Source organism: Cornus florida, unplaced genomic scaffold (genome assembly GCF_030987335.1).
Source record: "Cornus florida cultivar Cherokee Brave unplaced genomic scaffold, ASM3098733v1 CherokeeBrave_3.0.0_Hap2_Chr02, whole genome shotgun sequence".
Lineage (NCBI taxonomy): Eukaryota > Viridiplantae > Streptophyta > Magnoliopsida > Cornales > Cornaceae > Cornus > Cornus florida.
Window position 1 is genome coordinate 12,596,202 of NW_026775572.1, and position 16,732 is coordinate 12,612,933.

The 16,732-nt window shown below is 35.3% G+C and overlaps 3 protein-coding genes and 1 pseudogene across 3 annotated transcripts; all 4 read right to left on the reverse strand.

Moving 5' to 3' along the window:
• Positions 1 to 264: 264 nt before the first annotated feature.
• On the reverse strand, positions 265 to 1,034 carry LOC132293674 (kunitz trypsin inhibitor 5-like). Its single transcript, XM_059791240.1, has one exon. The coding sequence runs from the start codon at positions 982 to 984 to the stop codon at positions 373 to 375; it is 612 nt and encodes a 203-aa protein (XP_059647223.1). The 5' UTR covers positions 985 to 1,034; the 3' UTR covers positions 265 to 372.
• Positions 1,035 to 5,076: 4,042 nt separating this feature from the next.
• Positions 5,077 to 5,845, reverse strand: LOC132293676 (kunitz trypsin inhibitor 5-like). The gene has a single exon (XM_059791241.1). The coding sequence runs from the start codon at positions 5,798 to 5,800 to the stop codon at positions 5,186 to 5,188; it is 615 nt and encodes a 204-aa protein (XP_059647224.1). The 5' UTR covers positions 5,801 to 5,845; the 3' UTR covers positions 5,077 to 5,185.
• Positions 5,846 to 12,965: 7,120 nt separating this feature from the next.
• Positions 12,966 to 13,736, reverse strand: LOC132285414 (miraculin-like). Its single transcript, XM_059787600.1, has one exon. The coding sequence runs from the start codon at positions 13,713 to 13,715 to the stop codon at positions 13,101 to 13,103; it is 615 nt and encodes a 204-aa protein (XP_059643583.1). The 5' UTR covers positions 13,716 to 13,736; the 3' UTR covers positions 12,966 to 13,100.
• A 1,644-nt stretch (positions 13,737 to 15,380) lies between these two features.
• Positions 15,381 to 16,226, reverse strand: LOC132285422 (kunitz trypsin inhibitor 5-like; annotated as a pseudogene).
• Positions 16,227 to 16,732: the final 506 nt, after the last annotated feature.

Genomic DNA, 16,732 nt, shown 5'->3' on the forward strand with positions numbered 1-16,732 from the left:
TCACATTTCGGAGAATTTTGAAATATTATTTGTTGTATAAACTACTTAATTAATTTAAAGAACCTAAGACCCTGGTTTAATTTATTTTTATTTTTTAACCAATATAAGTAGATTTTGACTTTGAAAGCAATATACATTTTAGCAACTTGTATATGAAGCAACCCACATCAATCTAACAAAGTAAACTAAGGAAATGCGAATTGAATAATAGTTAAATTTGGCTGTTATTATACTGATATATATATATATATATATATATATATATATATATATATATATTTGCAGCCTTTATTGAAATATCATAAGAAAATTACAATTAATCCCTTATTAGAACCACCAGTATAATAATATCAGTTACCATTTTTACATCTTTTAGGCCTTCTTGAACATAACCTTGAAAGGCACATCACTGAGAGCCAAACGCCTGATTCCATTCTCAATAAAAATACCCACATCTCTGCATATAACTTTGCAGGTATCGCACACAGTGGGACAGAAAACAAGCTTGTAATCATCTCCATACACCTCAATCTTGAACCAGTTGCTCAACGTTTCGCGACCGGGGTTGCCTTCAACCCCACCGGTGGTCACGAAGTACTGCCCTGTAGATTCGTCATAGTTGTCGAGCTTCCACAGAGTGGTTTGGACACAGATTGAGGACGCAGAGAACTTGATGTTGAGGTCGGTGGACACACGCACAACGCCTTTCTTGGGGTTCACCGGCGTGAAGGTCAATGGGAGGCCATTGTCCACTTCTTGCTGTTCCTGGACCACGTCAAGTGGGCACGTCTCGTTTCCGGTGCTGGCTAGGGTTAGTCCGCCGCCCCTGCCACGGAAAACCGGCAATATGTAGTAGTCGACGCCGGTCCGGAGTATCTTGCCGGTGACGTCGAGCACCGGAGAGGGAGCGGAGGCGGAGTCGGCTCCGGTGAGTGAGGCAATGACGAGGAATGAGAGTGGTAGAAGTGCCATAATGAGCTTCATTTTGGTAGTGTGTAGGTTGTGTTTGATGAAGGTTTGAGGGATATATTGAAACAAGTGGTTACTGGTATTTATAGAGTTCAATGGCACATGGGTGGAACTCGATAAGCTTGGCTTTGTGAGACTTGGTGTAATAGTGGTGGGCTGCACGTAATTGCACGCAAGTCGTATTTGTTACAATGCTGACTTCTTGTTCATTCAATCCTAATCCTAATAAAATTTTGCTTTTATTTTCAAGCTATTTAGAGGTACATATATGATTCCTCCTTGGAAAGTTAGAAAATCTAATAGTTCAAATGGAGTGGTGAACGAACTAGAGGGAAATGTGATGTGCTTATATGTGGAGTGAGTTGTTATAAATGGTACAAGAGCCTGATCAAGTTGGAAGTGTGGTCAAAGGGGACGTTGGGCCCTAAAGCAGATTATTGTGGTGACCTTGTGAGCGGGTGCGAGACACTGACAGACTATCACACTTGGCGAGTTACGTACATGTGCTTATATATAATGGAGTGGGTAGTTACAATAGCACTGTACAGAATATGATCCTTATGTTATGTTTGAGAATATCAAATTAGACAATTTAAATTTTGAGATTAAAAAAAATTAATTTAAAATTTTAATTATATTTATTTTAATTTCAAATTAAAATTTAAAAATAATAGTAATGTTTAGAAACACTAAATTAATAATTTAGAAAAATTATTGTATCAATAAAATATGAATCCTAATACAATCCATTTCTAGAAGTTCGCAGAACTTAATTTGTAAAATATGTAAATAATGATAATCAAGTCAAAGTTTGTAATTTTGAATGGTCAATACTTATTATCCATTCTTACACATCATTGCCTTTCCCAAATAAGATAACATTTTGAATTGAATATTTATGGGGAAGATGTAGTAATGATAATAAAGTCAAAATATTTATATCGTCCGTACAAGATTTTCCTTAGCATATAAGGTTATTTGAATGGGATATGGTGGTGAGTATATTTCTGTATAATAGTGATAAGATCACATGGCTTGTCTAAAGTATTCCACTGTTCAATTAATTATTCCTTGTTAGATTCATGTAGGCTATTGACCAGTGTTCATGTCATGACCTATAGATGTTAAAGAATTCTTGTAAGTTCTTGCCGCCTGAACTCATATACTATTTCTGTTTTAAATTAGATGTTTTATTTAAAAAATTGTGATTTACAAAATTGTGAGTCACGATTTTATAAATAAAAAGGACAGAAGGAGTAATTTTATTTATTTTTTAATCAAAATAAATATCTCATTTGAAAAATTAAAGTATTTTTTTTTTTTTTTATAATATTATAAATTTAACTTCTTACATTGAACTTGTAAAAAAAACGTAAATAGCATCTGTGATCCACTACAGATATATTTGATAATCCATTCACCATTAATATAATAAAACAATATTAAAATTCATTCACTTAAAAAGTTAGATTCTAAAATATATATATATTTAATTTGTGATGGAAGGAGTATGATAAAACAAGTTTTCAAAAAAAATAAGACATCGAAATAATTTGAATACATTAAAAAATAATAATATAATATTTTTAGAGTTATAGGTTTGTTATTTTTATTTTTTAAAATAAATTAATAATATGTAGTTTAGAGGCTTAGAGCTATATGTTTATTATTTTTATTTTTAAATTTTATATTATTTTTTTTTGATTAAATCATAATTTTTTGTAGATTGCATTGAATTATATATATATATTTTAAATAAAATTACAAAATCACGGAGTCATATTTTACAAGTGTCCAAAATATAAATATCATTGTCGTGTTCATTATATGTCAAAAAATAAAATATCCACTATTAAACATGTTTCTAATCATCTAACATGTTTTCTAACACTAATATTCGAAAAGTATATAAGGTTCAAACATAGGAAAAAAAAAAAAAAAATTCACAATCTATGTCATCTTACAAAATCAAAAATCAAAGTTACGCGATTAAGTATATATATCATCACGTGAATGAGTTTTGGACACCAATACCATCCACGGGGTCTCATGTTAGACTTTTCCCAATACAAATCATTCGTAACTTTACAGGTGGCTTGGTGGATACGGATCTTTCTGGGGCGTAAAGTCGGACTTTAAAAAACAAAAAAAATTTTCTTCCGGTAATTAAACAAGTAACAGAAAATTAGAAAAGTTGGATTTTCCTTCATATTTATACTCTGTTGTCATGGAAATTATAATTTTCTGGCATATATGTTACCTACGCTTGTACTGAATCGTATGCCTTTGCAATCTCCAACACCTCCACAAATTTAAATATAAATTAATTTCACCTTAATTGCGCTAGCTAATTGGTTCACTGATGAGGTTAAGTAAATTAACAATGAATCAAACCATATATTAGCTATTAAAAAAGAAAAACAAATAAAACTCCAATATCAATTGCCATTTCTAGTTAGATTATATGTTTTCTTCGAGAAACCTTTTTCTTTTCATCGATCTACTTTTGTCACTAAATTACTCGTAATTCAAACTTAATTGTTAGATTATATGTTAGACAAATTTGTAGTTGTTAACATTGAAAACTATTTTTTAAACCCCAAACACAGAAAATAAATAAATAATAATAAGAAAAGAAATCTGCTTACTATTACTTGATCGAAAAATATATATGAGCGGGAGAGCACAAGCTTTTTTTTTTTTTTTTTTTAGTTGGCACCAGGAACTCACCTAGGCAGGGCCCCTTCGAAACCCACCCTAAGCTACAAACTTGGGGTGTAAGAGCCTCACCCCAAGGAGAGCACAATGTCACGAAGTGATTCCTAAGACGCTTGGAGGATGGAAGACACGCATGCTGGTTGGCAAAGAGCAGAGTTTGACTGGGAATGGTTCCAGGGAAGGGGCGTGCAGGAGCACAGGATGGTACCTCTTCAGAGTTCAGGCAGGTCGACTCGGTTCAGTTCGAGGTGCTTGTCGCTGGTCGTGGACTTGACTATGAAGAAGGGAGTTGGCCATCCCTGCACAAACTGGTCGGGAGCTGGAGCCGTTCCCCTGACGAGGCCATGGCAGGCCGAAACCAGTCAGCATGTATCCTTGGGAGGGCAGGTCGTGGTGGCTGACCAGGGCGCTTGCGCGAGCTGAAGCAACGCCTTGGTGCCGCACGGGCCGTGCCGCTGCGCCAAATCTCTAGGCCCGTGACAAATGGTATCAGAGCAGGACTTGGGGTAAAGCACGGTGGGGTGCCCCCTTGTCGGTCCGGGAGGGGTCAGAGAATGAAGACGGTGCATTGAAGTTGCGTCGATGTGGAGGAATCAATGCAGTTGGGGGGGAGAGCCTCCATCTCCCCAGGAAGAGGCGTCCGTTGAAGTTGCGCATTGAAGGGCCGGAGGGCCGCGCGCACCAAAGTTCGTGCTTAGTCCTTGGGTGATGCAAACCATGGTGAAGGGCGAGCATCAAGTCGGCAGAAGGCCATTGCTTGCTCGGGATGTCGCGGAGGCGGCATGACGGAGAAGAGTCACGTCCTTGAGGAGTGGACGTCCCCTTGGTCCGAGGCCTATCATTGGGCGAGTGCAGTGCAGGGAGCTGCACAAGGAAGCGATGGTGGGAAGGCGAGCATACCGCATGGAGGCAGACTTTGGAAGGGAGTGGACGCAGTAGTGAAGCGCTGCACTGCGACGAGGACGTCGCAGGATTTGGGTGGGGGAGAATGTCACGAAGTGATTCCTAAGACGCTTGGAGGATGGAAGACACGCATGCTGGTTGGCAAAGAGCAGAGTTTGACTGGGAATGGTTCCAGGGAAGGGGCGTGCAGGAGCACAGGATGGTACCTCTTCAGAGTTCAGGCAGGTCGACTCGGTTCAGTTCGAGGTGCTTGTCGCTGGTCGTGGACTTGACTATGAAGAAGGGAGTTGGCCATCCCTGCACAAACTGGTCGGGAGCTGGAGCCGTTCCCCTGACGAGGCCATGGCAGGCCGAAACCAGTCAGCATGTATCCTTGGGAGGGCAGGTCGTGGTGGCTGACCAGGGCGCTTGCGCGAGCTGAAGCAACGCCTTGGTGCCGCACGGGCCGTGCCGCTGCGCCAAATCTCTAGGCCCGTGACAACAAGCTTTCTTATTAAAATGTCACGGCCTTTATTGCAATATATATGAACGGAGAGCACAAGCTTCCTGTCATAATGCAAATATAAATACTATATAATAATTAAGCTAAAAATGCTTAGACCTTCTGAAACACAACTTGGAGTGGTTCACTAAATTTAGCCAAACGTTTTATTCCATTCTCCTCAAAAATGCCAAGCTCTCCACACCGAATTCTGCAGATGCTACACACCCCAGGACAGTGATCAAGCTTGTACCCATCTCCATATCTATCAATTTTGAACCAGTTTCCTAGGGTTTCCCGACCCGGGTTTCCTTCAACACCGTCGGTTGACACAAAACTCCGGTCCACCGATTTGTCATAATTATTGCCCAGACTCCACACATGTGATCGGCCACAAGTTGTTGAAGCCGAGAACTTGATGTTTAAATCAGTTACCAAACGAACCACGCCTTCGTTGGTCACCGGTGTGAACGTTGCAGGGAGGCCATTGCCATCGTTGAGCATCTGGACGACATCTTCTGGGCATCTGCTGCCATTTCTGTTGCCGTTGGATAGAGTGAGTCCGCCTCCATTGCCACGGATACCAGGCAATATGTAATACTGGACGCCTGTTCGGAGCTCTTCACCGGCAGTGTCAAGCACCGGATCTGATTGCGCGGAGCCAAGCAGTGGATTGGTTGAGAGAACAAGGAGGAGAGCTAAAGATAACAGTACCATTGTTGTCTTCATGATTGTTGTAGTTGTGAATGTGTTTTGAGTTTGATGTGTGTTTGCATGAATATTATTATTGAACATGAAAGAGCTTGTATTTATAGGTTAGCTACACATGCACGTGGGCCAATTGAGGTTGGATACGTGGCTAGCAGCTATCAACGGTTCACACAGTACCACAACCATTTTGAATTGGATTTGGAGTTGGACTTTGGATCATGAACAGATGGTGGAAAATTTTGCATTTTTCTTCGAAAATTGCTTGTTGCTAAAATCGATTAAGTTGACCAAGTGGCATCAATAGGTGTAATCAGTAATCACGAAGGAATGGGTTGCGTTAGACTTGAAAATTTTCATTCAATTTAGATTTAACTAAGAGTACGGGTCGGGTCGGGCAATCACAACTCAATTTCGGTAACTTAAATTAAAAACTAGTTAAATTGACTTTATATTAATAGATATTGCTTATAGATTAATATATTTATTTACAGAATTATTATATATTTTTTTTTGGCAAATTGATCAAACACGCTCACTACTATTTTTAGTAAAAATTCAAATCCTGAGGTTAACCTCAATCGAGCTTTTAGTTTGGACTTTTCTTTACGAGTTCAAGGGTTTTGAAATCATATTAAGTTCAGGTTCGAGGTCTTGTTAAATTTGAATTAAATTTTGGATTATTTGAATCAAGACTTGAGCTAACTCATTAATGTACCTATTTAACTTGTCCAAGTTGCACTCCAAATGACAATTTTTTTGCCAGAGGATTCTAATTCTTCTACTTGGATGCGCATTAATCAATTTTCATTTTATTGTAACAATTTATTTATTTTTCCATTTCCAAACGGGTTTCCCAATTTTATAATATCAAGATTTTTCACGCTGATCAAAAAATAATAATAATATGAGGTTAAGCCTGATTGTATTTTATTTTCATGCATTCTGGATCAACCAAAACTGACCCAAACCCGACAAGTTAGTGTCAGTATTTTGGGCAGAAAGAAAAGAAAAGCAATCTGTCTTGAAGTGTAGATATCAAAATCCATTGTCTTCTGCTCAATCCACATCACACTTTATATTATTTTCGTGTGGAAGACCCCATCTGAATGATGTGTATTTAAGGATAAGGTCAGAGAGGACCATTTCATCAGATTTATGGACAATAATGCACGCGATCGAGCAATATATGACAAACTCCTCAATGGATATACATGTAGAGTAATATAATATTCTTCTAAATAATAAAGTTCATGTAATGTATTTGATAATTATTAAAAGTATTTTTATTGGTTTTTAATTTTGACTCTGTAGAAATGAAGTTAGAATTTGAATTTTTTTTAAACTGCATTATGAGTAAAGGTTATATATTTTAAGTAACTTTTTTACTATTTAAAAAAAAAAAAAATTTATACTTTTTTTAGTTTTTATAAGGATAGTCCAAGTCCTTCTTTTTATAAATATTATATTGAAGGATATTATTGTAAAATTAGCCATACAAATGTTTTAAAAAATATTGTTACCAAATAAATTTAATTCCTTCTTCTTCTTTTTTTCCCCTCAAAATATCCTTTAACTTTTGAAAACCATGCTAAATAAAAGTTCAAAATTTTAAATTTTATTACATGGGTGATTTTGGAATACCAAAACAGGGACATGAATTTTTAGATGAAATGAGACCGCAAAAGGTAATTTGAATTTCAAATTCCAATCTAAATTATATGAACTTTTAATTGGTTAGTGGCACCAAAGACCTTTTCCACATCACATCAGGTTGGGAGAAGATTTTTGAATTGGAATAGGTAGTCAAAACACCTAACATCTTAAAATTTTAAAATTGAATGATCCAACTTCTTGCCTATAACATCTAAGAACATGTACTATCTAAGAACATGTACTATCGAATTATGCTATTTAATTTAGATTCATCAATCAAGCTAATCACTCAGAATAATCTAATTTGTTACCGAATGATGACCCAGTGTTTATTATGAATAAAAGGTAGTATGAAAATAATCACGACTGAATTGATTATGCATAGATGCGGTCATTGAGGATTTCACCAAAAAATTCAATATAAGTAGAAAAACAGAAATTAGTTGGAAGTGATGGCGATGTTATATATATATATATATATATAATTAAAATCTAAGTACAAGTCAATACTGGATTCACAAATTAATTAAAAATAATAAAGAATGGAGTATGTAAAAACTAACATACTGTTGAATTCCTTACAATGATTTAATTTTCATGTGTATGCGTGTGTAAATATATTGTTTGCACATGGACAGCTTTTGCAATCCTAAATGCTCGTTTTGAATACACACATGTCAATGTATTATTTTTCTTTTCATTTTGTTATTGGCTTATTTTTCATTTTGAGGTCAAATATATATATATATATATATATATATATATATATATATATATATATATATAAAGTGTCATTTATAATATCATGAATGTACTTTAAAATATCACAATGGTATAATTCAACTCAATACCACAATAACAATATTATGTCACCGCGAATTTACAGGGAAGTTGCACAGGACACGCTTAGGGACGGATCTAGAAATTCATATGAAAGGGGCAAATTTATATAGAATTTTTTTTTTTTTTTTATAATTTCAGTAGGGGCAATTTCAAAATTTTATGAATATAAATACAAAAACGTATAATTTTAAAGATATATTCTCACTGAACCATTCACATATCCGTGCTTGGACACGCTACCACTAAGGAGTGCATGGCATAAGAAGAGTCGGGTTTATTCTTTAATGGTAAAAATATTATGAAATGTTGGGAGCAGTGGAAGATTCTAAAACATTATAAAGTTTGTGAGAATTTTATAAATTATAGAATATTCTAATGATTATATAAAGTATATACTTAGGTAAAAAAAAATTCAAAAAAATCTGAATCGTTCATCCAAGCGGTCCATCAAGAAAGATAATAACAGGGCAAAAGTGTATTATATTATCAATAAATAAAACCAATTGCAAAGTGTTTTTTTGGTATCATTTAAAAAAAATGAAATCTAAGATTTTGAAAACAAATATAATATTAATCATTATCAAATATTTTAGTCTTTCTTAAAAATAACCCACTGAATTTAAATTTGCAGTAATTAAATATTTGATAATATCAAAATTTGCAGTAATTAAATATCAAAATGGCAGTGTCAAGCACTGGATCTGATTGTGCGGAGCTGAGCAGTGGATTGGTTGAGAGAACAAGGAGGAGAGCGAAAGAAAACAGTACCATTGTTGTCTTCATGATTGTTGTTGTTGTGAATGTGTTTTGAGTTTTATGCGTGTTGAACATTGAAGAGCTTCTTGTACTATTTATAGATGAGCAACACATGCACGTGGGCTTTGAATTGTATGACGAGACCAAATGAGGTTGATTACGTGGCTAGAACTCACCAACCATTTTGAATTGAATTTGGAGTTGGACTTGGGAACCCTATCATCTCTTTGAAAATTGCTTGGTGCGGGGAATTGATAAAGTAGACCAAGTTGGTTGTTGGGGGCGAATTGATTAAGCTGACTAAATTGTTGTACGTAACTTGTCCGGTTGAAGCTGATTCATTCCAAACAACACGTATTTTATTTTCATGCCTACTTCATCAATCAAAACCGATCCAAACACAAGAAGTTAGCGTCAGTGTTTGGCCAGAAAGAAAGGAGGAAGAAAAGAAATCTATTTTGAAGAGTGAATAATCAAAATCCATTATCTTCTGCACCTACAATTCGCATCACTATATATTATTTTCGTGTGGAAGAGCACATCTGATCGAATTGTGCGTAATATTACTGTTGACATATTTAAGGATAAGGTGAGAGAGTGTGTGCCTCTATTTTCCTGTTCAATTCATATGCATACGATCGAACAAACTATGACAAATTCCTAAATAGATTTTGAGTAATATAATAATATAGTTCCAAATAATAATAAGAACAAGAACAATTTTTAAATTTTTTTTGGGGGTCATGTTGACAATGCTAACATTAAGCCCATATACCATTATATGTTTTCAAGGTGTACCACGCTAGCACTAAGTTCTGATTGGGCTTTTGTTGGTGTGTGTGTTTGGATGCACTTTTGTGTTGTTTTTTTTTTTTTTTTTTTGCTTTTTTGAAAAGTAAATTTAAATATTATAAAGAGGAAGCCTAAACAGCCCATAGCAATATTACATAAGTAAGCCCAGGCTTGAAGTAAGCCCAGGCTTGAAGTAAGCCAGGCCATGAGAGAATAAAGTAGCCAAGCCCAAAGATCCGACCCCAAGAAGCTAACAGAAAAGGAAACCGTCAATGGCTTCAACAAATCCGGTATCAACATGCTGAAAATCCGCCACTGGTGTGTCGCTGATCAATGGTCTGTTGGTTCCGAAGGTGGTCGAATGATAGAAGGCAATTCCCATTCACTAACGATTCTTCTTGCATTGTCTGAGTTCTTGAAGGATGAGGATAGGAGTTTAGAACGGACTGCATCAAGTGTTTGGTGAAGAACTGCATTTGCTGATAATCTTTTCTTCTGAAAAATCCTCCTTTTCCGTTCTGTCCAAATGTTGTAGAGGAGGGAAGATACAGCCATTTTAGAAACTGCATTGTTGTCTGTGGTTGAATTCCCTCTCCAGTGGTGAGCCATTCATGTTATTAACCTACCCCAATTTAGTGGTAATATGTGAAACCCACGATGCATTTGTATAAATGTCCACAAGGATTTAACGAATGGGCATTTGAAAGCAAATGATCATGGGATTCTGGTGCATTGTTTCAAAGAACACAAATTGTGCAAAGTACACTTTTGTTGGTATATGTGTTTGGTGGTGATTGAGGAATTCACAAAATTTTCCAATATTAGTAGAACTTAGTTAGAACTTGGAAGTGGTGGCGTTATATATAATAGATGTTACTATTAAAACCTACTGGATTAACAAATTAAATGGAAATAATATGGAAAGGATTATGTAAAAACTAACATACCACTGAATTATTTACGATGATGTAATTTTCGTGTGTAATATTTTGCCAGCACATGGGCAGCTTTTGCAATCCTAAATGCTCATTTTGAACACACATACATTGAGAGAATATAAAACTATTCAAACAAAAAAAATTAAAAATATACCTATTTGATATATTCATCCAATTTGTATCGGATTGAAACTTTAGGAGTATATTTTTTTGTACGTGAGGAGTATCCTCCAATACTGTCATTTTCAATCATTTTACAAAATTATTTATTTTTATATATTTTATAACATGGTTCAGTAAGGTAATTTAATCAACTTAGGGTTTAAATTTGTCAAAGTGACATATTTGCAACTTAGGATTTAAATTTGTCAAAGTGACATATTTGCACCAAATTAAAACTTTAGGAGTGTTTTTTTACACGTGAGAGGTGTGATATGCATTGTAACACATACGTGTAAGAAATTTCTTAACATTTTTTTTTTCACATAAAAAAACTCATTAAAAATTATATTTTATACTTCATTAATAGTATAGATAAGGATATATAAATGTATATATTTTTAATTGCATGAGTTCTCTTGAAATACCTACTTTAAAAATTAAAAAATAAAAAAAAATTATATGTATACTATATAATATATTTGTATATATATCTACATTGTATATATATATATATATTTTATTTTTTACATTTTAGATAATTTTTTATGCTTAATAGTCCAATAAAAACATTATCTTTAAATGTAATAAAAATAAGGTTGGATACGTGGCTAGCATCTACATAAGGGCAAGGGCGAATCCAGGAATTGTTAATGGGGGGGCTAATATTAAATAAGGGGGAATTGGGGATTGAAAGATTAAAGAGTTGAATTTTTTTTAGAGAAAATAGAGTTAGACTTTAAAGGGAGAGAAGAAGTGAACTCTCTGATTTGTGCAAGATTAGGAATTTAGGAATTCTCTGTGTTTTGGCTAAGTGATTGTTTAGGGCTTGTTTAGGGCTTGTTTAGCTTGGGCCTATTTGGTTCAGCCTTTGTTTTAAAATTATGACTTAGATATTGGGTTTGTTTGAATGGGTTAAAATTAGAGGTTAATATTATTACTAATTTTTTTTTTTTTAAAACATTGGGCTAAATATTTGTGTTGGGGGCGAATTGATTAAGCTGACAGAATTGTTGTACCTTCTCGGTTTAAGCGGATTCATCGATCCTAAGCCACACGGTTCTTTTATGTGGCATCAACAGGCGTAATTAGAAATGGAGTAACACTACACCACCCGATCTTATTTTCCATAAAAATCAGTTGTGTTTAAGTTAAAAAATTTCAATTTAGATTTAACTATCCAAACACAACCCAATTTCAATAACCTGAATTTTGTTTCTGGTCAATAACTTGAATTTAAGACGTTATTTATAATATAATATATTATTTATAATATTGAACATCCTTCCTTTCTGATTTTTTCCCAAATTGGGTCTGTTGTTCATAGGACTTGAAGCTTATCCTCCATCCTCCCGTCCAAATCCCTTCAACATTCTCTAATGGCCTCAAAGAGTTCTACCATCACTCTTTGTTGTTCATTGCCTTGATTGGATATGGCCTGATCGTATCAAGGATCAGAGCCTGTCGATTTATAGTAGTTTGGTCGGATTGAGGTTCAAGTCCCATCGATCGACAATTTGGCTTGGTTGGATTGAATTTCAAGGCCCATCGATTGACAATTTATAGGTTAATCGGATCGAGGTTCAAAGTCCATCGATTGATTAATGGAGGCTTGCGGTCCCATGCTTTGTGGGCTCGTCGACTGGCTATCTCTGTTGAGCTGGTTAGAGTTCTAATATCAACTAAGTGTTTGCCATTCTTTTTGAAGCTAACACTAAGGTGACGTCAGCTTTATTTGACTTTTGATGCCGTGACATAACCTACGTACATATAAAAGATGAAAAGTACTACTTAAGTATGATATTTTGTCGAAGAAATTTGTGATTGTCAACAACTGAAAATTAGGAAAAAAATAGAAAAAAAAAAAAAAAACCTCAAGAATCAAACTAACTGAACCAAACCTATTTAATTTTAATACAGTAGTATTTTGGGGTTTTCAAAAGAAAGGTTTACCACAAGAAAGAAAAAAAATAAAATCTAAATACAGTATTACTTCATTAACATTATAAATGCAAATGCAATTGTATAAGTTACATTGGGTATAAGAAAAATAAATGTCACTGCCTTTATTGCATTAATATATACGACCTGAAAGCACAAGCTTTCTTATTACATACAGTTATAAAACGGAGATATATCTTTGTCTTAGCAGTAACTTTTATGAGCAGAAAACGTTTTTAGGCCTTCTTAAAGGTCACTTTGAGTGGTTGTTCGCTCAAAGCCAAACGTCTGACTCTGTTGTCAACAAAAATGCCAAGGTCACCACAAAGAACTCTGCAACCCTCATTGACACCACACACAGATGGACAAAAGACAAGCTTGTAGTCATCATCATACTTCTCAATCCTGAACCAGTTGCTCAATGTTGCACGACCCGGGTTTCCTTCAACACCACCGGTTGTCACGAATCGTCCCTCCAACACGTCAGAAGGAGCGAGCTTCCACACGGTTGATTGGACACAGATTGTGGCAGCTGAGAACTTGATGTTTTGGTCAGTTACGAGGTTAACCACCTCCTCATTCGGGTTCACCGATGTAAATGTCAAAGGGAGACCATTGCTACCGTAGCTTTGTTCTTGGACAACATCAAGTGGGCAGTTGGTGCCATTACTATTGGGGCCTAGGGTGAGTCCACCTCCGCTGCCACTGACAGCCGGCAATATGTAATAGTCGACGCCTGTTTGGAGCCTCTCACCGGAGCTGTCAAGAACGGCATCTTGTGCTGCACTGAGGAATGGATTTGTTGAGAAAGCAAAAAGAAGGAAAGAAAGCAATATCATTGTTGTCTTCATTGTACTTGAGTTTTGTTTTGTATGCATGAATGTTGAACAAGAGGTAGCTTGTATTTATAGAGCTACCACATGCACGCGGGTTTGAATAGTATGACATGTAAATGACGTTGGAGAGGTGGGCATGCACACATATTGTTTGAGATGTGTGCTGGCGTAAATCAAAGGACAACTTAAATGTTTGATATGCACGCTAAATAATTAAATATTACCATAGTTAATAGTTATATTATTACTTATGTCACATAGACTCATTCTAAGAAAAAGTTTGGAATGAAATATCTATATCAAGAAGAATTGTCCAATGTTATAATACGATTGCCTTCCAATCCTATCCAAACCCCACAACCTATCCAAGCATAACCTTTATATCTTTTGAACGAGCCAAAACCAACCTATCCAAACCCCCCACAAGTTAATTTCCATATGTAGGGAAAAAAAAATAATAATAAAAAAGATAAACTCTGTTTTGAAGAATAAAAGTCAAAGAAATTTACTTACCAAAAAAAAAGAAGTCAAAAGCTCTTATCATTTTCACAATCACTCTCCTATCTGCATGGAGTATATTTGAATTGGATAGGTACTGTTACGTCAGATGGCATGCCCTTATCCAAAAACAAAAGTCACATGGGCTGGTAAAATTTTGACACGTGTTATAATTTCCTTTTGCTCAATGGATGCAATAACAACCTTTCATTGATAGAAATATCACTTATTCAAAATACCTCAAGTTATTATATAATTTTTAGTCTATTTGCAATAGTTTTTTTATTCCAAAATTATTTCCGTTTAAATCCTTTGAAGACCTTTCAATGCAGAGAAGTGCTAGCGCCTAGTACAGTTGCGTTGTCAGTTGCCAAGTTTTTTTTTTTTAAATTTTTTTTTGAGCTTTCTATTGTAGTGTTGTATATACTTTCCTTAATTTGACAAACATTTACATGCACTAACTATAATTTCTTGCAAAAGTAATGACTAAATACAACAAGACTATTATTACTCTCATTTTTTAATATACCATCCCTTTTACATTGTGAAAGTAAGGTTGATGTATCTCATTTTTGCAATGACATTGAATGTAAATTCAGTCCGTTGGAAAATAACTATTGCACAATTATACAAATACATGAAAACCAGATTTTTTTTTAAAAATTTTTATTTTACACCCAGAATTTATTTTTATCCCCCAGCTGAGTTTATACATTTAAAAAAAAAATTAAGATAGAAAATAAGTTAAGAGATTTACGAAAAACAATTCTCTAAAATTGGAAATTTATTTAGTTATAGTTTCACTTTTTCCTGAGACTAATTTTGAAAATTTATTTTAAGACTGTTTTTTTTTTTTAAAGCAGAAAATTATTTTCAATAAAATTGAACCAAACTGGTCCCTTTACACCTTGTCACACCATAGCTAAAAGACCAAAAAAGGAAAAAAGAAAAAAAGGCCAACAAAAGCATGATACTGAATCAATTTAACGGCCCAAGAATTTTGAAATATTATTGTTGAATCAACTACTTAATTAATTTAAAGATCCTAAGACCCTGGTTTAATTTATTTTTATCTTTTAACCAATATAAGTAGAGATTTTGACTTTGAAAGCAATATACATTTTTACAACATGTAAATGAAGCAACCCACATCAATCTAACAAAGTAAAATAAGGAAATGCGAATTGAATAACAGTTAAATTTGGCTGATATTATACTGATATATTAACATTTTACCTATTATCATTATCAAATATTTTAGGCCTTCTTGAATATAACCTTGAACGGCACATCACTGAGAGCCAAACGCCTGATTCCATTCTCAATAAAAATACCCACGTCTCTGCATATAACTTTGCAGTAATTGCACACAGTGGGACAGAAAACAAGCTTGTAATCATCCTCATACACCTCAATCTTGAACCAGTTGCTCAACGTTTTGCGACCGGGGTTGCCTTCAACCCCACCAGTGGTCACGAAATACTGCCCTGTAGATTCGTCGTAGCTGTCGAGCGTCCACAGTGGTTTGGACACAGATTGAGGATGCAGAGAACTTGATGTTGAGGTCGGTGGACACACGCACAACGCCTTTCTTGGGGTTCACCGGCGTGAAGGTCAATGGGAGGCCATTGTCCATTTCATGCTGTTCCTGGACCACGTCAAGTGGGCACGTCTCGTTTCCAGTGCTGGCTAGGGTTAGTCCGCCGCCCCTTCCACGGAAAACTGGCAATATGTAGTAGTTGACGCCGGTCCGGAGGATCTTGCCGGTGATGTCGAGCACCGGAGACGGAGCGGAGGCGGAGTCGGCTCCGGTGAGTAAGGCAACGACGAGGAATGAGAGTGGTGGAAGTGCCATAATGAGCTTCATTTTGGTAGTTTGTGGGTTTTGTTTGATGAAGGTTAGAGGGATATATTGAAACAAGTGGTATTTATGTCAGATGGCATGCCATTTATCCAAAAAAAAAAAAAAAAAAAAAAAAAAAAAAAAGTCACATGGGCTGCTCTAATTTAGACCTGTGCTATAATTTATGCATATCTTTTTTGCTCAACGGATGCAATAACAACCCTTCATCACTTGTCAAAATACCTCAAGTTATTATATAATTTTTACTCTATTTGCAATATTTTTTTATTAAAAAATTCTTTCCATTTGAATCCTTTGAAGAATTCCTTTCAATGGAGAGAAGTGCTAGCGGCTAGTACAGTTTTTATTTATTTTTTTTAGTTAAAGGGTAAGCATTTGTATTAATATGGAAAGAATATACAAGTCCGTCCCAGCAGGACAACAGCAATTGCCAAAGGCAGGAAGCAAGCCCAGGGGCTTAATACAAGCAAGCTCACAAATAGCATAACACACAATAGTGATAGAGAAATGAGGATTAGCCAATCAGTCTCTTAAGCTGTGACAAGTGCTATAACAATAACACCTAGTCATAGGCTAGAGAATGAGCATTAGCAAAGCAGCAACCTTCAGTGAATAGCCTCCGTAAGTCCTCCACCTTATCAATTCTCCCTAAGTCATGTGCTCTTCTAAG